A 21,814-nucleotide genomic window follows, 5' to 3' on the forward strand; every position below is an offset into this window, starting at 1 on the left:
GCTCGGATTGGCCGAGCGGCGCGCGGCGTGATGACGTCATGGGAGCTCGTGAGCGGCGGCGCCGGCTGCGGGGAAAGATAGGAAGCGGAAGGTACCGGCAGCGGCGGGGCGAGCGAGGGGAGGCGGCGGGGCGGCCGGAGGGGCTTGGGCTGGGTCTTTTCGCGGTCCAATGTCGCTGTTCGTCAAACCTCAGCCTTGAAGGCCCTCTTGGGTTGGGGCCGGCCGCTGACAGCGCTCCGGTTGCGGGGAGGAGCCCGCGGGGAGTCCGTGCTTATCAGAAATGTAATAAATGAAGTCAGTGGATAACCGCGGCGCTGAAAGGAGTTAAGGCTGAAAGCTGTGGTAATGCTGGGGTGATGTGAAGGGGAGTCATCCCTGCTTCCAGATCGGAGGGCCTGATGGCCGTTCACACGTGTTGCACTTCATCTTTTTGACTAATCGTCACTGTGGCAAGGCAGATGTTCAATATCTGTATTTTCAAAATAAGTACGGGGGTGATTTACATCTGTTTGAACAGATTGGCTTCACATTTCTATCAGCGCATCGTAATTCAAGTGCTCACGTCACATCATGACGTTTTAATTTCAAGTTACTTCTGCAGAATACCCAACCAGTGTAATTCTTGCACTGAAAATATGTCTGAACGTTTGGATGAAGCCTTCAGCAGAAAGAATGCAGAGTTTGATTGGTGCTGTAGGTAGCCAAAGCCAATTAGGTCACTATCCTAACCTCAGGTAGGCTTTTCTTGTATAGGTAAAATGTATAGGTAGTAATAGTTGCTAACATACAAAAAGGTGCTAGTATGTATAGACGTGAGTGGTAGATACAGTAATGGGCTCTTTCACAAGTCCTAAATTGCCTCATTTCTTAACACTTCACCCGTACAACTATACATTCATCAAATCTCATTGTGTAGATGCTAAAATACATCCCTTATTAACTGTGGTGTTACAGTGTAAATCAGTAAGAAAAGAGAAACATCATCCAATTTGCCTTCTAGCACCAACAATCTGTATGAGTTGTTAGAGCCTGCTAAGTCAGTGTAAAAGACTTAAGTGTTAAGGTGAAATAAATTATGAACAGTGGATTACTAACTTGTATTAAGTCACATGTTGTACTGAGCACTGTCTTCACGTGAATGTGACATATTTAAGTGAGGAAATCAGAAAAGGCTCCAAAGCAGAGCAGGTAGCCAGAGATACATACTTACCACTATTAACATAAATATGTAATTGCACAAAACACTTCTGTAAGCTTTTATTGTAATCAAAATGCAAACTACTAAATTTGAGAGTTTATAACTTTTTTTTTTACTTAGTGTTTTATGTGGCACAGAATCTAAATTATGTGGCACAGAATGTAAAAAGATGGGGAAAAATGATTACAGGTTTTCTACTATAATTCCCAAATCCTTTTTTTTTTTCTTTTTCTGAATGTAGAGAATGTCAGTGGCTGCTTACTGCATATTTTGCTGTAGACAAATAGGAACTTCTGGTCCAGCCACCAAAAAACAGCCATCGTGGAATGATATAAGTAAGTACAGTTCTATAAGTATCAATCAGAGGTGTTATTAAAAGAGGAAAGAGTCTGTGTGGATGTAACACTGTGCATGCTTAAATGACAAGAAGACATCTACTCCTCTGCAAAGTTTCTGATCAAAAGTTTTATTTTCCTAAAGTGGATGTCTGCTTCTATCTATTATCTAGATAGAGTTATCTAGATAACTCTAGATAATGCTGCTAATGGGAGTCCCACCAAAATACAATCTCATTACTTTAAGCTCATTTTTATCTGTTTTTTTTCTTTGGTCATTTCTTAATGATTAGCACAATGAAAACATCGCGTCCATAAACTGTTAGCAACAGGGCAGCACTGGAATAAACTTTGTTTCTTCCTCCTTTTTTTTTTTTTTTTTTTTTTTTTTAAGTTCTATAATCTTCTCTGCTTTCTTTAATATCTTGTATAAAATGAAAATTCTTACAGTTCTAAGGTGTATTTTCCTGGGTTAAAAGACAAGATATTTCTATTTCTGCTCCACAGAATCACTGCGGTTTTTTTTGTCTCTTTGCCAGTTATTTCTTCAGCTTGTAACTGCTTCTTGTCTGCATGCCACAATTCTTAAAGTCTTGCAAAGGCAGAAGCTGTGGCAGTGGGTCTAGGGCAAACCTCCTGGTTCATGCTGAGGAAAATCAATTATTCATGATAGGTGAGATACATTCCATTGGGCTTGCCGCTATCGTAGCAGTAGCATTGCACTTTACTCACAACCCGAAGTCCAGATAATCAGCCAACCTTCACTCAGGACAAATAATTCAAATCGGACAGGAATCCTTGTATTTAAAAGAGAAGCTGCTGCGAGTGGTGTTAATTCAACTCTTTGCTCTGTAAGATTGGATTCAGTGGAATTATTTGAGAAGCTGCTGCAAGTGGTGTTAATTCAACTCTTTGCTCTGTAAGATTGGATTCAGTGGAATTATTTGAAAAATATCTTTGCTCAGAGAGATTCTGCAGGGATTTTCACATACACTGAATATCCAGTCAAGAAGAAAAAGCTAACTCCTTAGCATAATGTGGAGGTTCAAACAAATGCTAGTGAGAGACAGAGTTTTTCCTGTTGATTCTTACAGCTGGGGAGCGAGTGCAATTGACAGGTAGCCATACTCACAGTAAATAGCAGCAGTAGGAAACCTTTCATTGCCTAGATTAAGAGAGCAGGAAATTCTAATCCAGCAAGACCTTATTTAATTTTAAGTAGTGATTTTCCAAAAGCTAGACAAAAATAGAAAAAAACCTTAGTTACTGAAGTTCTTACTGTCTGGTTATCACATGTTATGTGTTTATATTGACTTGATGCACACAACTTTCTTTGATGTCCTTTTTTCATTTTTCAAGGAAAAATTGCAAAAGTAACTGGATCACTTATACTAGGGTAAGTTCTAACAAGCAAGATTATATGTAAATTATGGATACAGTAAAAACTTGAATTCACGTTACTTTCAAAAAATGTGACAATATTTGAGGGGTTTAGGTATGGTGGGCTGTAATTTGGAATCATATCTTCTGGTAGATTTACTCTTAGTTATTTGAGAGTTTCTTTTCTGTGCTAAATTGATATAGTCTATGGATTTCTATGTATGTTTGGTAAAATCTGGTATTTGTAATTAATGAATAAAGGATGATTTATACCAAAATGATTGTTAAGATATTTTTGCTGTAATCTTCCTTTTTCAGTAGTATTCATACACAGCTTTCTTTCATTTAAAGAGGTTTTGTATTCATTACATATGAAGTTTTGTCCTTAAAGAAGTTGCTGCAAATTGATACTCAAGCTATACATCAAGAAAAGCTTAAATCCCATGTGTATATACGTACATCTTCTCGAAATCCAAATGAATATCAAGGTAAGATGTCATTGTTTGGAATCCAAAAATAAAATTTTAACAGCATACAATATTTCTGGAATTTACTTGTATACCCAGAAATATACATTTTGGGATATGTTACAAAAATAATATTCACAACATCACCTAATTTATTTTTAAGAGATGTATATCCATATGTATATATAGTTACCTTATAAAGTATAAATATGAATATCTTAAAAAAAAAAAAAAACAAAAAAAAAAAAAACAACCAACAACTAGCCAGCATCTTGAAATATCGTGCCATATCAGTCTTTCAAACTTAAGTAACCTAAAAATGCTCTTTTAGGGATTACATACCAAGCCAGAAAAGAAATCCATAGAGCAGTAAGGAAAATTCTCGAGACAGAAGCTAAAATTTTCCGGAGACCTTTTAATGGTAGGTGTGCAAAGCATGTGTAGTACCTGTGCATATTACAGTATCGTAAAACCTAAGCACTTTTAGAAAATAAAATAATTATTTTTAAGAACTTAGTATTTCCTCTGTTTCAAACACAACAGAACATGTTATTTAATAGCATTTAATGTAAGTTTCTGAATTAAAACTTTCTGTGTATTAGAACTGTATTTAAGTAAGTAAAAGTAATGTTTAAGAAGAGATTTGAAGAATAAATGAAGATTTATTTTTTCCCCATTTCAGATGGGAAGTGAAGCTTACAGTACTGAGTTAATATTTGATACCAAAGTTTTTTTTGTATCAAAGGAATTTTTTTTTCAAAAGCTATATTAGTAGAACAAGGGGTAACAGTTTCAAACTGAAAGAGAATAGATTCAGATTAGATATTAACAAATTCTTTACTTTGAGGGTGGTGAGTGTCAATTAAATGAGTCCAAGCTCTTTTTGGTGGTGCTCAGCAACTGGACAAGGGACAAAGGGCATGAACTGGAACACAGGAAGTTCCATATGAACATGAAAAAGAACTTCTTGACTTGGATCTCACAGAGCACAGGACCAGGATGCCCCGAGAGGTTGTGGAGTCCTTCTGTGGAGATACTCAACACTTGCCTGAATGCTTTCCTGTGTAACATACAATGGGAACCTGCTTTAGCAGGGAATTGGACCAATTGATAAACCGAGGTCTCTTCCAATCCCTATGATTCCATGATTCTGTGAGGCATAGGTCCAGGCTGCCCAGGGAGGTTGTGGGTGTCATTCTGTCCTATTTTACTGCACCTATTAGTTGTTAACAGTAATTCAGAGAAATACTTTAACAACTAATACTGAAGTACTAAAAGGAACAGATCATTTCTTTTTAATTCAGTGAAATGGAAGCTCGCCTGTTAAAATGCTCATTAGGAATAACTTGGGTTTCATTTGTTTTCTGCTAAAGAGCACTTTAGTACATTTGATGGAGAAGATCATGAATGTGCTTTATGGCTCCTCTTAAAAAGGACTCAGTCAGAAGACAAAGAGGTCCGACTGCAGGCTGTGCAAGAGCTGGCAAAGAACACTCACTGGCATGGTAATGTATGCTGGTATAGTTCAATTCATCTACAAAAATGCAACCATGTCTCCATTATCTGCTGCTGCCCTGGAAAAATTGCTAGTAGCTGAAAGAAGTGTAATTTGGACCAGAATCAGGTTTTTATTATTATTATTATTTTACATTGCAAGCAATTTTTTGTTCCTAATACTCTTCCTCGTTGTGATGATCAGAAAGATCAACACACTGGAGGGGCAATACAGGCAATAATAATAGCAAAGGAATTAGCATGAATGGAATGGTGTTACACAGGAAGAAGAAAGGTGCTCACCCATCTCCAAAGATTAGGCTCGCAGAAAACTCCACAAAGGAGGAATCTACAGAAACAGATCCTTCCACAGTGGCAGTTAACCCTTAAATGAACCTGTAGGCCTTCATCTGTGCTCTTAGGGCTGACCAGGTCCTTTCCCCAAGTGCTCAATCAGTGGTTCAGGCCATGACTCAGCAGTTACCATACGCTCAAAGCATTATCAGGACCACCATTTAGTATGATGCTGTCTTACTGCTGGAGAGCAGTTCTGGTTCATTGGTTCTTTGGCCTTTTAAAGCTGTTAAGAATAGTACTGCTTCTGGTACTGATTGTTGTAAGGCTCTGCTGGAAAGGGGTTTAAGGCTATGGTTCAGTTAAAGATTGGTTAGGAAATGGTAGGTAACCACAACAAGGCAGCGGTGACAAACTAGAAGTAGAGGACTTGCACACACAAACATTATTTATAAGCCATTTTCTGTCCTGATTGTTACTGTTACCTTAATACTGAAACATCCTAATGATTTTTAACTTTTCACAGATTTATCCCACAGAAAAAAAACTAGTTTCATTTAATGCTATGGTAACATCAGTTACATTATTAGTACATTACATGTCATACACTTATCTGTAAATAGGGAAATCTGCTTCTCTTTTATGTTCTTTTCTCCCTTTGTTATTACAATGCCATAATGGGATGGAAAGTACTGTGATAATAGCAGAGTGGCAAAGTCTTTGACTGCAGCAAATGAGAATAAGCCTAAGTGTAGCAGCTGCAGAAATGAAGGAAAAGAGCTGCTTACCTTTGGAAGGCCTCAAGTAGGCCTTCCATGAGATCTGGGAAGGGCTGGATCATGACACCCCTTCCAGTCACTCAGGGCATTGCATGCACCTGAGCTCCCCTGGGTTGGCCCTGCCTTCCCACCAGGTGCTCAATCACTGCTTCAGACAAGACATGCATTTCCACTACAGTTACCTACTTCAGTATCTTGTAAATCATATTATAAAGCATGGTATAGAACTTAAGGTTCTTGAGTCCTCTCTCTTCTTAAAGCAGCAAGTGTCCTTGAACTTCCAAGTAAAGGGTATACATATACACCCTTTTCTCCACTCCATCACTAGTCTGTGTAAACTAGGTAGCACTCTAATCCACTCTGATTATCCTAGTAGTAGAGTCAGTTGACATTTTGTGCAATTCCACACAGTGGAATGTGTTGCTTCAGACTGCCTCTTTCAAACTCTAATTATCTCAAATTGTTTACATAAAAAGTCATATTTGAAAACATTTGAGAGGCAGATGTACCTACACTGAAGGTGTGTGTAACAGTTCAGTAACGGCCATCTTACTTTCACGTGGGAAGACTGCCAGCAGATTTTCTGAGGCTTCTTTCCCTGCAGACCTCCTGTATCATTCAGTGCATAAGATGGCCAGTATGTGGGAATTTAGTTGCTCTCTGTTAAATCCTTTTCTCTATAATACTAATTGCTGTAGTATTTGGATGTTTTACAGGCAGTAATAATTCTTGCCAACTACCTCATAAAGAAAGTGGGTTTATTTTACTCTGATATTGCAAAACTCATTCCAGCAAAGATCTGGACTGGAAATGTGCTACCTTTTCACAGCTAGAACCAAATTGTTCAGCATACATTATCATAAATGCTGTGTCCTGCTCATCCAAAGCACAGCTTCAGTGACACCAGTTTGTGGCTGCAAGTGATCTGCACCAAGGAAAAATGATGCCTGATCTGTGATTGTGAAGCCTCTTTTAAGTAGCCTGTCATTTTTGTTCAAGAGATGTATAACAGTAATGAGGATAAAAACACTTTTATAGTGAGTTGTTGATCCACTTCAATATTGTCTTTTCCTTCAGTTTGCCACTAATTTCAGTATGTGCCTTTCAATTTCCCCAGCTGTAAAATAGATCGGTTTTGAAAATTAAGTATTATTTAAATCTGTTTTCCCTTCAGTAGGGTGACTTAAAGTCTTCCTTGCAAGGACTGCAAGTGCTTCAGTAAGGAAAGGCTACTTGTACAGTGATGTTGTCTTGCATGGTCTAAGTTCACTTTTTTGTTTTTTACTTTAAAAACCTTGTAGAAACAAAGCTTTTCGTATCATTTAAAGTTCATGCCCACATCTTGGCAGCATTTCAGTTTAAAACTTTGGTTAATATTGTATGCAGGAAAAAAAGACAAGGTTCAGGCTTGAATTTATAGTTCTTGCATTCTTTTCACAGTAGCAGTACTCAACTTTTGCTTTTGCATTTGTTCAACTCACATAAGAATCTTTATTTAACTGATTTGTAATCAACAGTTAGTGCACAGGTCTGTTTTGTTTCAGCACAGTGCTGGGTCTAACAACTGCTATTTTTACCTTTTGAAATTTGTGACTACAGAGTCAAGGCTTATTAAGGAGACTGTACAAAAGTTACTCTTTTCAACTCAAAAAAGGAATCAGAAATTTAAAGCCAAATGAAGTATTTACTATCAGTTTTAACCTTAATGCTGGAGTTCTTGTACTGCAGATTATCAGTATGGTACTGTTGCCCAAACCTGCGATCAAAGGACTGCTATAGGTTTGGCTCGATCCAAAGATATCGACCTTCGCTTTTTCCTGCCTCCACCATCACTGCCAAAAATGAAAAATGTAAGTAAATGGAAAGAAGATACCAGCTGATTTTTGCTTACTTTAGTGACCATACTAAAATAGAATTCTTCAAAGGTAAAGAGTGAGTACTAAAATGAAAACCACAACATCAACTGTAATGTACCTCTGGAGTGTCTGTACTAGTGAATTATGTGATGCAAAGAGCTGAAGATGGGAGTCTGATTATTGTTCTTTGACTGTATGTCCAAATTACAGAATGTAATTTGTACAAGTCACAGTGTGTATATGGAAATATTAGGAAAAGGCCACTAAAGCATGAAGCTTAAAGCTTACTTTTCATCACTCAGGTGGCTGGTTTTAGTATTAATCACTCCCAGAGTTTTTACAAGAGTAACTACTAAACCCAAATTGCAAAGCACTGAAGTTTTGGCTTTACTAATGTAGCTTCTTTAATTATTTAAGATCTTAATTTTCTTCCGTATTGTGTTTTGTTTCAGAATTTAAAAAAGTAGAATTAAAAACTGTGTTTACTTCTCACAGGATTATCTCATAGAAGATGAGCTTCGCTTGCTCTTAGTTTCTTTACCTCAGTCTGGCCTTGATCCATGTGTCCAGTACTTCACATCTCTTGCTTTACGTGAAAGTAGTCAGACTCTTGCTGCACAGAGGGTGAGTTCCCCCTTACAGACTGGAACTATTTGGTTTCTTTATTCAGAGGCTCACTCAAAGATACAAACCTATTTCTGTATTTTCCAGCTTTATAAGTGAAAAAAATGCAGTCTTTGTTACATTACAACTTAGTATAAGCTCTTCTACATACAGACCACATGCTTGAGAGCTTCTTTATCTTTCTTAACTGTACTAGTTGGTTTAGCAAGAGATACCTGCTTTGTGGGAAGGCTTGTAAGTAAAGACATATCTTTTCTCTCACAATCTTCATAAAGAGATTTTTCACATTTCATCTGCTGAGATTACTAAACCTTCTTGACATCTTGCTATCAAACTAATTGCAGCCTATGGTCATGAACTGTTTATTACATGGAAATAAACTCCTGTAACATGTCACTGTTGCCAAAACCTAAGTCAATTGATTTTTGTAATCAGTGACTCTTACTTTTGAAAGTTATAATAAAAAAAAAAAAAGGACTGTCATAATGTTGCTTAGCAGGGTTTACTTAGAGATTTCAGAGTTCAATAACTCATTATTCCCTAAGACACAAAGAAGTGTAATATTTTCACATGGGGATTCCATTGTTCACACAACAAGAGGTCTTGCTACAGAAAGAGCACTTGTAAGACCACTCTCGGAAACATTTTGACTAATTGCACTGTCCTAGAAAATTATTCCTTCTTAAAGTTTTGCTGGTCTTCCTGCCCTGTGATAGAGACAGACTGACCTCTTGGCACTATGCTAAGCGTCAAATACCTTATTTTCTCTTCTCCCCTTTTTTTTTTTTTTTTTTTTCCCCCTCCCAACTCTGGAAGTCTAGATTAAGGCTGATTCTTGCTTCCTTATCCTCAAGGAAACAATTTTAAGAGATTACATTAATTAACATAAGAACCCTGCATTTTTCCCCTTTATTGTGTGTTTTGAAGTTAATAGACTATGGAAGCTTCTGTCTGAAAATTTGTTTAATAAAAAATAGTAGGCCATTTTATAGTGTGCTGCTATATAATTTATACACTTAAATTCATACATGCTGAGCACTCTTTAAAGAGATCTCTATAGATCATTACACACGTAGCATTCTAGTTTAGAAATGCTTATTTTATGTAGCCATTTGGAACATGGTATCATTTTTACTGTTTCTCCTTTCAGGGAGGCTTATGGTGTTTTGGGGGAAATGGACTTCCATACTGTGAGACTTTGGGTAAAGTTCCTTCAGAGACAGTAGAACTCTTTTGCTTGCAAGCTTTAGTGCAACATTCTAAGGTAATTGCCTGTTTTAAACTACAACTGAAAAACAACATATTTATAAATACTCTTTTCTAAGGCTGTCACATATTGGGACTGAGTTGCCATTTTCTTGTCTCCTAGCTGCTATCCCTTTTGCAAGAGCTTTCAGAGAGCTGAGACTAATGTGAATCATAAGGAAGCATAACAAACTCATTTTTCTGATATCAAGTGCCTCTGTAACAATCAGAAAGCTAAACAGGTGAAATTGTGGTACAAGAAGTGTAACAACAAAGGGACTAGCACAATGGAAAGGTGTTACAAAGGGAAAGAAAAAGTGCTCACCTGTCTCTGAAGATCTGAGCTCTACAAAGGAGGGATTTGTAACCAGAAATCCTTCCATAATGGCAGTCAGCCCTTAAATGAGGTCTAAGAGGGGTGCAGCCAGGCTCCACCCCTTCACACAGCTGAATTGCCTTCATCTGTGCTCTCAGGGCTGAGTGGGTCCTTTCCCCAGGTGCTCAATCAGTGGTTCAGGCTGTGTCTCAACAGTTACCATACAGCCTCTAAGTTCTGTTATTATTACTAATTAGCCTGTGAAAGTTCTTTAATTTCTCAGAAGTCTTGAACATTGAAAGATAGTATTGAGAATACTAAATTGTTATTTGTAGTAGGGATGGATAAAGTGTAGTTTGCTAGTATTCCTTTCACAACTTCCATATGCATAGAAATTCTCACGTAGTAAGGATTTTCTACATTCTAGATTTTCCATTCAATCAAGTTGTGACTGTACTTACACAGAATGCCTCTGTCTTTGCTAAAAGCTTCATACCTGAGAACATAGCAATTTCATGACTACAGTACATTTTTAAGCACTGTAAACACGTTCAAGTCACAAGCATTTGGTCGCTATTGGTGTTGACACTACTACTGATCTGTCTGTGTTCATCTTCTTGAACTAGAATCTATTGTTGCCCTTTAGATCAGTAAAAATAGTGATGTTATTAGAAGAGTAACAATGTCTGTATATTTCAAAGAAGAGGTATGCTAGCAATTTCACTTTAGCTGGTAGGCAATAAGAGGCTTCAATTGGCAGTGCTTGAACAAGTGCAGGCAGCTGTCCTGTTTAGACTCTTGAATGTCACTTGCAAGTTGGTCGTGCCAAATGGATATCAATGTCATTTTCCTCTGATGTGAAGGAGAGTATAGTGATGATTCTCAGCATCTTTCAGGTTGTCAATTCATAGATATCATGCACTCAACACATTAAAATGTTTCCTTCATCTTGGAATAGGGATTAATAAATACTAAATGAATAAGAACTCTTATGTAATAAGGGCCATATCATATCAGCTCACAAAACTACTTTCTGTATTAACAGCATCACCAAGAAGCTTTTGCAGAACATCTACTTATTGTCATTGTACTGTATGATGCTAGGTTTCATCTCACTGTGATAAAATTGAAGCTCAGGGCGGCCTTCAGCTGCTGCAGAGGATCTACCAGCTCCGTAAGGATTCTGCAAAAATCCAGAGAAACATAATCCGCATTATTGGAAATATGGCTTTGGATGAACGTCTTCATTCATCCATAGTACGTGCAGGTAAAAGGAAAGCAAGTGCAAGCAGCCTGAATGCCAGACTGCCAGTTCTATATTCTAAATTTTTCACTGGATTCAGTGCTATTGTATTGTATTGTAAGGGACTGTGGTAGCACTCTGGTTTTTATATGTGTGTTTTGTATGCATGTATATGTTTTTTTTGCTTTTTTTTTTTTTTTTTTTTGTTAGTTTGTGCCTTTTTGTTGTTGTTAAATAAAACATAAATAGTTTAGACAGCTTTGGTTTAAAAACTTACATGCGTTGTCTAGCTGATGTGTGTCAGAGCTAGAGGCACTGAAAGTCTTTGAAGGATGGTGAAAATTGGGACTTCTGATATTTAGTTCAAATTACTGACTTCTGAATTTCCTACTCTCACAGACCATCTGCGTTATTGATCTTTTTTTTTCCAATTTACTGTGTTTTAGTCTCATGAAGGAACTTTGTGTTTTTATGTTTTGGAATAAAATAAAATATGCCTTCCCACTCTCCCTTGCTTTGTGTCAAGCTAGTAACTAAGAACAAATAACAGTGGCAGGAGGCAGAGATGAACTCACACAGCTTCTGGTGCCCGTGGGTGCCCTCACATCCTGCTGTTCGTGCTGCTTATGCATCAGATCCTCACAGCTGCTCCAGTCTGCAGGCCAACCCTTACCCAGCTAGCTCTTGCTGGGGAAGTTTTCCACCAGATCTTTAACAGCGCTTCAGTCCACTCTGCCAGCAAGTTTAATTTGAGAAATTTTTCTTCATAAATTTTTTTGTCAAATTTTCACACGTTTCCCATTTGTTCTTGTATGTATGTATGCTCTGAATATTCAGTTGTTTCTTATCTGCTTTTGGATTTTAAAGATTTTTCCTCATTCATCACAGATCCTTACAATCATTCTGACTCAAGTTTTCTCTAAAAGTATGTAAATGTTCGTTGTGTGTGTGTGTATGTATGTGTATGTGTGTGTGTGTGTGTGTGTGTGTATTCCTTTGCATGTCTCAGTACTTTGTGAGCAGCCTTATCCATGTCTAAGAAACAGTAAGTTTCATTTTTAGGTAAGAGTCTGTAAAGTGTTTATTTTTTCTTGAGGTAGCTATGACTTAAGTTGAGGAATGTGTTCTGTCAGCTATTCTTTTATGTTTCTCAAGTGTAAACAGAATTGTTTGGTTTTTGTTTTGTTCTAGAATAGCGGGAGAATTTTAATTACATAAATGTTTTTGCACTCTGGAATTTAAAATTAGAAGTTGTTCTTCAGAGCAATCATCAGTTTTTCTGCCTGCCATTATTCCTGTGTGCTGTTCCCTTTCTTTCCAGTGCTTTGATTTTCATTTTCTCTCTGGAACATTCCTTATCACTGTATTTTTTGCATATTGGCTGCAGAAAGAGAATCAAGATGTGTTCTCTGTCCGACTGCTGCTCTCTGACCTGCTGATACACTTTGTTTTACTTCTGGGAAGGGGTTCTGCTTCACATTATAATCTAAATAGCAGTAAAATACATTTCCTCCTCACCACTCTGAATTTTTTTTAATTTTGCCATTTCCACTTATCCAGCAGTGGCTTTCCTGCAGTAAAGAGAAGTGGGTTGAAGTAATTTGTTTTGATATTGCCTTTCTTACATTTTAATGCCCATTTTCACAATTACTGCTGTGAAGGATGATGTTTGTGAATTTTCTTGTTGGGATGATGTTTCTGACTCTTTATTTTTTCAACGTAGGTTGGGTTTCTGTACTTGCTGAAGTAATGAAATCCCCGCATGTCATTCAGTCTTCTCATGCATCCAGAGCTTTGGCTAACCTAGACAGGGACACAGTGCAAGAAAAGTATCCAGATGGTGTTTATGTCTTACATCCACAATATCGTAGCAGGTAATGCAGAAGGAGAAACTGTGCATGCTGTAATTTGAGTTATTTTCTATAATTTTCAGTTACAAAAATTCAGAAGAATGGATTCAGAGTGCAGCTCTACTTTTGTTACCTGCTCCTCTGGTTCTTGATGGATTGACTGGACTGAATGTAGATCCTCTAATGTGAGAACAGCAGGAGTGCTCGGAGCTGTCCGTAGCAATGAAAAGAGTGTTCCTGTATTGCTTGGAAAATGCAAACCATTACATGAATTATGGTTTTGCAGCCTTTGTACTGGTGTGTCTTGGGATATGATGCCTAGCAGTTATTCTGCTGATAGCAGCCCATTGTCCTCAGCTGCAGTGAAAGAAGCTGAGGCTTCTTTTTTTCTTTTCCAAGAACATTTATCTGGGAGTGAAGCAGTCTCCAACATGGTATGTCACTTGGCAGCAACTGTCCTTGGGGCCATTTGTGTTAGTGGAGATGGTGGAATCAGACAGTAAAGGTCTCACCAAGGTGCATTAATAGTAGGGGGAAAGAATATTGTTTTCCATTATGGAAGAATACGAGACAAGAGTTTGGTACTTTACATACTTCTGTCTAGATCTCTCTTATGGGCGAATCTGTGTTTTTCATCTTGATCTGGGTATCCTCTGTGAAATATCATGCAATGTCATGGCATGTTGTCCATAATACAAGAAACCATGTACAGTGTTCAAAATAGCATTTTGATATCACCTAGATTAAGAGTTCTGTCTAAATTTAATTTTCTGAAAGAATATCTGTCATCTGTCTTCTACAAATTCCTTTCTATGTCAGTCAGCCCATCAGAGCAGACATCCTTTTTGTTCATGGTCTTCTGGGAGCAGCGTTTAAAACCTGGAGACAGCAAGACATTGACCAACCTGTGGATAAAAAGGCTTCAGAAGTGCAGGAGGAATACAGCCAGTGCTGGCCAAAGGTAAAAAGACAGTACCATTTTCTTGAACGACTGCTGTTTTTTTGTTAATGAGAGCTGTCTAGAGAATTGGATGACTTCTGATCTGTTTTAGGAGTAGCATATTTTGTGTTCTTCACATGGTTTTTGTTAGCAAAATGAAATTTTCAACAGGTTATGCTTGCAAAGGAAAATCTCTGCTAAAGTTAATGCACTCAGTGTCATTCTTCTGGTAGTGAAAGAGGAGGCAATGTACACTGTCCTTATGCTCTCATTCTTTTAAAGGAAATTCTACAGCTTAGAAAAAGATAACTGAAAACGTGAAGTCACATTTTTAATTTCTTATATGAATGTCTGAGTACCTGAGTACCTGAGTACTTTTTCCAGTTTGCCTTATAAAATTATTGGTAAATAAGTAATGACTGCTTCAAGCAGCTCACATTGATGTAAACACCAAAGTATATCTACAAAATTTCAACTCATCAGTCCCATTGGTCACGTCAGTAATTGTTGTTCCACCCAGGAGAGGGAGCCAGGAATGCACAAATCAGTAATCCATTCCAGCCTTTGCCTTGTTTTGATCAGGAAGTTGTCAAGAGTTTGACAGTCTTTAATAACAACAAAATAACAGTGCAGGTGTAAGATGTATTCAAGGATTCATGAAGAACAAAAATTGTACTTGATACTCTATTCATAATAACAGCTTTGCTCCATTGTTGCTAAAGTGTTTGTAAGAGTTTTCCAAGTACTTCAGTAATAAGTTCTTTTTGGTGGTTTTCTTTATTTAGACATGGCTGGCTTCAGATTGTCCTGCCCTTAGAATCATATCTGTGGAATATGACACCCGTTTGAGTGACTGGAAAGCAAAATGTCCTGTTGAGCCTCACAGGTAACAAATGCGTGTCTGCAGTTTGGAGGATGACCTATACAGCTAATTATTTGAATCACTTACAGTGAAACAGTGAAATTAACTTTTCTTGTTGTATTTGAAAATAAAATTTAGAAAAATCTTGGCTAAAGTCATGGTTTACCCAAGCTTTATATCCTCATGGGTTAACTCAAATTCTTAATTTCTTATAGACTGCTTCATGTGTCTTCATTGTCTTCCGCGTCTTCAGGCACTAAAGCGGTCTACTGATTTAGATATAACATTAGTTTTGCTTCTTCAGGGGGGTATTTATTAAGCTTAAAATGGCCCAACAGTACTTTGTAAATACAACAAAAGACTTGCTGTATTGTGACTTGATATTAGTGGGAAAACAAAGCTTATAGTTCTATTCAGAAGTATTAATCCCTGCGAAGATTGCCATTTGTCTTTGGTAGATGAGCTACAGAAACTTCTTTAAGATTTAGACTTTCACAATACATTATGAAGCTAACAAGTGAAGAGGTTTTAGGCACAAATTAAGAATTAATAAATTGTCTCCAGCCCACACTGTTTTTTGGTCAAATATTGTAATAAAACCACTGCTCTTGTCAGAGGAGCAGTGCTTTAGTGAGCCTGAGCCAGCTAGATCAGAAGAAGACACCTCCTCCAAAAATGTTGTTTCTAAAACATAAAAACAGCTTAGATGACTTGGTTTGAATGGATTTTAGACTCAGCAATTTACTTCAGTGCTCTTTGAATCTGATTGTAATCCAAGTCCTCCCATTCATTATACACATAGGCATGTAACTAGATTCAACTTCTATACTTCCACAAAGGCACGTGTGTGACTGCTGACAGGTTAAGAATCTGAAAAATTATGTTTTGAGTAGGGGACAAAATTTGTATAAAAGATTGAGAGCTTGGCACTTGCTCATTTTTCCTCCTTGTGGACATACAAAGAAATGATGCAATTATTGCATTAAAGAAAGCATGCAATTGGGGCAAGATAAGGAAGATGTGACTGACAGTATCTCCCATTCTATTCTATTCTATTCTATTCTATTCTATTCTATTCTATTCTATTCTATTAAGTTAGTCAGAACAGTGACAGTAATGAATGTGTAGATAGGTACCTCTATGAGAGACCCTTTTCCCCACATCCATCTCGAGTACGTATAAAGAAAGCAAATTCAAAAAATAAATAAATACATATGCATTTATTTTAAGATAACGTATTTTTCATCACAGAATGGAAAACTGCATTACCTGCAGTATGTGCTCACCCATGCATATAGTGTATGATTATTTTATAGTTTGTTGTGCTTAATCAAAAGTGAAAGACATTTGAAGATATTTTAACTAGCAGCAACAGAAGTGTAGCTGGACGCTCACATCCTTATCGCTGCTGTAAGAGTATAGGCTCATCTAGTGTTTCAGAAGGGAGTTAAGTCCCTCAGCAATCCTAAAGCATATTGCTCAGATGAAAAGACAGGTTTGAGTATCCTTTTCATCTGTATTATCTGAAAGCTGCTTCTAGTGATAATGCTTAGACCCAACAGAGATGAATTGAATTAGGCTTTGCACAGTGGTTGCCCCAATATCCTGAGGTTTCGTTATCGAAGAGTCTTCTGTGATTCCTATTGTGCCATAAGGAGTAATGATTTCACTCCTTCAAGCTTAGTCTGGGAATTGGGATCAGTTTTGGTTTGATTCTACCACAGATTCATTTGTAGCCTTTAACATGCAGCCTATCCTTTCCAGAATTTGACCTCTTCATTCTTCAAATTGAAATTGAAATCATTATGTTTTTGTACTACTTTAATACCAAGCATTTGGAAATAATTATTTGAAAAATTATAACTGATGTAATTTGTGATTTAATTTTTTTTTTTAATACATTGGATGATAATGCACTTATTCATTTCCTGAACAACTTTGCTTTACAACTTGAGCACTGCTTAGCAAAGTACATTTTTGTCAGGTATTTACATATGTTCTTGTTTCAGGGCATAAAGTTTATTATGCATTGATGGTGCTTTGGTAAAATGAAAATATAATTTTGTAAACATGTGAAAATGGTTTCATTTAAAAGATAGGATTTGCAGAACTAAAACTAAGCGCAGTAACTGATAAGTGAAATTAAAATAGCAATTTCTAGCAAGACCAACAAACTGAACTCATTTCAATTGCTATTGTCCTTGTGAAGCTGACCTTAAAACGTTCTTGACGTCTTTAGTTTTCAGTGTAGCAACAACAATTAAGTAATCAATGTTTTATTTACTGAATTCACTTTCATAAAACTGCAGCGCTGAAAGTGTATTCCCTTTAAGACTGGTATTCAGCTCACCAGGTTCCTTTGTGCTTGTGTTTGTTTATTCATTACAGGACATCTATTGCTTACAGGAGCAACGAGCTTCTGGAGAAGCTCAGAGCTGCTGGGATTGGAGAGAGACCCGTGGTGTGGGTGTCACACAGCATGGGCGGTGAGCGCAGTGCCTGTCTGGCAGAATGCTTTGATTTATCTGCTGTTACGTTTCAGAATGAGACTGGAAGCAAATTCAGTTTGAAAGGAGGTTGTTCTGAATGGGCTGTGTACAACACTTGCAAAGATCTGAAAATGTAAAATAGATCTCTGTTTTCCTGGTGTTTTGTTTGCAGTAGCACACGCATTTTGAATGGATTTTTATTCCTGTTTGTTTGTACCGTGTTGATTCAGAAACACAAAATCAATGAATTGAAATTCATGCAAGTGGAAATTCAGAGGCAGAGTTTTCTCCATCATCTGGCATATGTTAGATGTCATTAGCAACACTAAAAGCAAATTAAAAAGTCTATAGACTTGGACTTATGCTGTTCAATTAACATTTTATTTTAATGCCTCAGTTGCTTTTTCCAACTTGATCTGACGTATTCGACACGCTAAGGATTAAACAAATGAGGCAAGAATATGGTTAGTTGCTTTGTGGCTAATATAGCACCATCATTATTTTCATAGTGCTTTAAATCAGTGCATTAATTCAGTTTCTCTTGCCAGGTCTTCTAGTGAAAAAGATGCTGGTGGATGCTTCCAAGAATCCAGAAATGGGTAAAATTGTAAACAACACGAGAGGAATCATATTTTATAGTGTACCTCACCATGGCTCCCAGCTGGCTGAATATTCCATAAATGCCAGATATCTTCTCTTTCCTTCTGTGGAAGTTAAAGAACTCAGCAAGGGTATGTCACACTTTGCTACCATGTAACAGTAGAGATCTCTGCTAATCTGTTCATGATGCTTTCTTTCCTTTTTTTTTTTTTTTATTTTTTTAAATCATGCTATCAGAAAAAGCTGGATAAGAACTACAACTGCCCTTCTTATGCTTAGTGTTGTAGCTTGAACTGTCAAGAGTAACTTTTCTATTTGATTACAGACATGGAGGGGGGAAAGAGAATCAGAACAAATTTATAGAGTAGTGTAGGTCATTTAGCAAAGTAATGTGTGCTGGACTTAAGATTTTTGTCTTCCGTATAAATTCCGTGTTATGCAGAAAGAAATGTTACATATGATTGCTGGAAAAAGGAATTACAAGCAGAACGCTACTCCTTTTTACTGGAGTTCTTAATTTTTCCAAAGCACTTTATTGGGACTGTAGTTTTGCAGACACAAGTTCTAATTTTCTGTTCAAGATAAAGCTGCAAAAATAACATTATCCTTTCACAGATTCTCCTGCCCTTAAGGTGCTGAATGATGACTTCCTGTCTGTTGCCAAAGATAAGAAATTTCCAGTGCTGAGTTTTGCAGAAACCTTGCCAACGCATATAGGCAGCATGTTGAAACTGCATGTTGTACCTCTGGAGTCAGCAAGTAAGTCAAATAGTCACTTAAGTTTCTTTAATTTTATATATATTCCTGTAGGCATTGATAATGGGGATTCGGTGGTAGGAAGACCTTGGAGAAAACATCTGTTGTGTTTGGAGCCTTTGTTTAAGCTTTTGGCTGTTTAAACTTAACTACAGTCTGCCAGCTGAGATGGGAGGCAGCTGTGTTTGTAGTTTATGATAGCAGCTTAGTTTTGAGTTTTCCAAATGCCAACAATACTTATTGAAAAAATGCTGACTAGGCACATGGCTGATGATACATTGTAACAGTCATTTCCTTTCTAATAATGACCAACTGATTGTCTTTGTATGGCTAGGCTGAATAGTGTTTCAGAGTCTCCTGCAAATTCCAGCTATGTTATCCTTTAGAAAATAAGAAAAAAAAAAATTAATAAACTGCTAATAGGAATTCTTACTAAAGATAGTAGAACTCTGGACCAAATGGTTTACCAGCATGGGTTTTGGAGCAATGTTTAGCCAATCAGACTATTAACAGCAGGTATTGATGCTTTTAGCACATTAAAAAATCACCAAGCCAAAGCAGTTAAAGGGCAGACGGGGAATTGCTTTTGAGAGAGCAATTGCTAATGCAGGATGCGCTTTTCAGTCCAGCTAATCACAAACTGTGATCATTATTTCTGCTTTTTTCTCTCTCCCAGAGTTAGGTATTGGAGAACTTATTCCAGTGGATGTAAATCATCTTAATATTTGTAAGCCAAAGAAGAAGGATGCTTTCCTGTACCAGCGTACACTGAAGTTCATTCAGGATGTTTTAGCCACTGACCTTGGGGAATGAGGTTTCTGCCATCCTTGTCTACTTCTATGTAGTGTAACACAGTAAGTTCTCCTAACAGTTGTTAGAGGATCTGCAAAACTGCAAAGATACGATATATGTCGATAGTATCTACTGCTAAAACAATTTTTGGTATGTCTTGAACTTAAGAGACATCACTAACTTATTTCTGAAATCTCTTCAAAACAAATACAAACTGAAACAAACTCATACAAACTTGGCAAAAAGAAAATGGGTGTTGGCTTAGAGTAAGCATGATCTGTTGGCAAACCGTGTGCAGATTCTCCAGCGATCTGGCTGAGAATGGATGAAGATGTCCTTCTGGAGTAACACAGATGATGTATGGAGGGTGCCCAGTGCATCTCCTTTTAGCCAAGAAAGGTTGCTCTGAAGTTAGGTGGTCTCAGTAATGTCCATATGCATCTGGGACTTTAAGTCTCATGGTTTGTGTGAGAAACAATTGAGATGGTTATTGTTATGTCAAAGGTGGAAAGAAGCATGTGGTTGCCTTAAAGCTTTGGTTTACTCTCCATGTTTAGTATGTCAGAAGTCTCAGAAAATTCATGTGTGTGAAGGTAGCATTTTAGTTAGTGGCCCAGTTAAGACATTTTTGTAATTTGTCTTTTTGTTTAATAGACTTACCCAGATTTGTTAGCAAAGACAGCATCTGTTTTCTGTCTGAGAAAGAGATAAAGCTTTACTAATTCCTGGAGGTTGTCTTGCATAAACAGCTGTAGTTGATTTAATCCATTTGTATAAGTGAGAAGAAAAACATTTAGAAAAAAAAACCACAAATGTTTACATTCTTGTACATTTCTCTTTTAATCTTAGTGACTTTTGAGATTACTTTCTGTAAGATAGCATGTATCCAGTCAGATTGAGGGCAGTTCTGTGCTTGGTCATCTGGAACGGAGGCCAGGATGTTTTTCTTTAAAGGCTCGTGGGATGCACTGAATAGGTATCCCCAGCTCACATTACTCATTTAGAAGATCTTCAGCTGATTTAAGAAGAGCACTGAAAATGCTCTCGTGGGGTAAGACAGCTGCAGACCCCAACAAGGAAGCTGATGCTTGGAGTTTGGAGCTCAGGTTGAGGGAAAATTTAAACAGGAAATAAAAATTGAGTGATTATATGATCCCAGTTGAAAGGCAGAGGGTCCCAGGGTGCTCATGTGTATTTACTGGTGTAGACACAGAGCAAGACAAAAGCATTGTCTTATTTGAACTTGTTCACATTAAGGATACCTTAACAGCACTGATGAGAAATAATTATTTTTAGAAAAAAAATGGCAGCACTCAGTCACTTTCTTAAATCCTAGGTAGTTTGCAGTATAGTAAGAGAAGCCCAGTGCAAGTGCCATTTCTTTCCTACCTTCCTTTCACTCCCAGCTCTTTCTGAAGACAAACAGGATATGATTAGGCTGTGTTCCTGTGGCTGACTGTTAATTAAGTCCTGATGACATGCAGAGGATGTCTCTTAGCATCACTTGTATGATAAGGTTCTAATCTTACCAGCCATAGAATAATGGCTCTAAAAGCTACCAGAGATGTGGTGCAGTCCTTTATGGGCTTGGTGCAGGTGTCAGAGGCCACTGCTGTCCTGCCGGGTTCTGAGGCAGCTGTTTTTATTACAGAGCTCTCTGGCTCAGGAGAACACAACGGCTACAAACACATTTTTTGGAAGTTGATTCTTGCTGAAGTTGCATGGTAAAATTCACAACCCACAACAGTACAGAGAATGTGCAGCACTACACTCACAGAAGAGCATTTTTTCCCCATAATCAAGATACAGGAAAGAACACTGGATGGCAGTATTTCAGGTAGAAAATGTAACAGAATTGTCATAACTTCTGAAGAGGTTTACCCTGTTTAAACTCTGGTTTAAACTTTAAAGTGTAAATATTAGAACACTTTGTACTCACAAAGTTGAGAGTATGTCAATCCCATTGCCAGTAGATGATTTCTAATAACTGACTCTGCTTGGTGTGACAAACCTTGTAGTGATCTTAATGGACTTCTTTGGCTTAAAGGGATTCAGATCACTGATGTTACACATTAATTTTGTTCAGTAATGCATCTGTGCTTTGGTACTGTAACTGGAACTGTCAAGACAACTTTCTCTTTTTTGTTATTAAATATATATATGTGAAACTTCTAAAACTAATACTTTCAGTTGTGCTTTTTTGGGAATAGTTACAAAATGTGTTTTTAAGAATGCACTAGATACACCACAATATATATTAAAGCTGATTGATTGTAAAAAGAATGCCTTGGTTC

At 37.3% G+C, this 21,814-nt stretch overlaps 1 protein-coding gene across 4 annotated transcripts; it reads left to right on the forward strand.

Annotated features, from left to right (window-relative positions):
* On the forward strand, positions 1-21,803 carry SERAC1 (serine active site containing 1). 4 transcript variants are annotated; one of them, XM_052672483.1, is made up of 17 exons: positions 1-91; positions 1,440-1,533; positions 2,893-2,929; positions 3,265-3,401; positions 3,712-3,801; positions 4,754-4,885; positions 7,676-7,797; positions 8,299-8,427; positions 9,578-9,691; positions 11,093-11,255; positions 12,955-13,105; positions 13,901-14,042; positions 14,807-14,907; positions 17,272-17,369; positions 17,921-18,103; positions 18,588-18,731; positions 19,405-21,803. In XM_052672483.1, exons 2-17 carry the CDS (start codon positions 1,443-1,445, stop codon positions 19,539-19,541), a joined length of 1,971 nt encoding a protein of 656 aa, XP_052528443.1. In that variant the 5' UTR covers positions 1-91; positions 1,440-1,442; the 3' UTR covers positions 19,542-21,803. The 4 variants fall into 4 exon arrangements, with proteins under 4 accessions (XP_052528443.1, XP_052528529.1, XP_052528371.1 ...); XM_052672569.1 differs by lacking the exon at positions 1-91 and adding an exon at positions 714-734; XM_052672411.1 differs by lacking the exons at positions 1-91; positions 1,440-1,533 and adding an exon at positions 1,978-2,206 and having other exon boundaries at positions 19,405-19,582; positions 21,172-21,803.
* Positions 21,804-21,814: the final 11 nt, after the last annotated feature.

Source organism: Tympanuchus pallidicinctus, unplaced genomic scaffold (genome assembly GCF_026119805.1).
Source record: "Tympanuchus pallidicinctus isolate F22 unplaced genomic scaffold, pur_lepc_1.0 scaffold1, whole genome shotgun sequence".
Taxonomy (NCBI): Eukaryota; Metazoa; Chordata; class Aves; order Galliformes; family Phasianidae; genus Tympanuchus; species Tympanuchus pallidicinctus.

Excerpts from the sequence above, each read along its gene's own strand:
- SERAC1 (XM_052672333.1), top strand. The coding sequence starts at position 2,107 with ATGCCACAATTCTTAAAGTCTTGCAAAGGCAGAAGCTGTGGCAGTGGG. Across the intron at positions 3,402-3,711 it reads AAATCCAAATGAATATCAAG|GGATTACATACCAAGCCAGA; the intron begins GTAAGATGTCAT and ends ATGCTCTTTTAG. Across the intron at positions 17,370-17,920 it reads GGTGTCACACAGCATGGGCG|GTCTTCTAGTGAAAAAGATG; the intron begins GTGAGCGCAGTG and ends TTCTCTTGCCAG.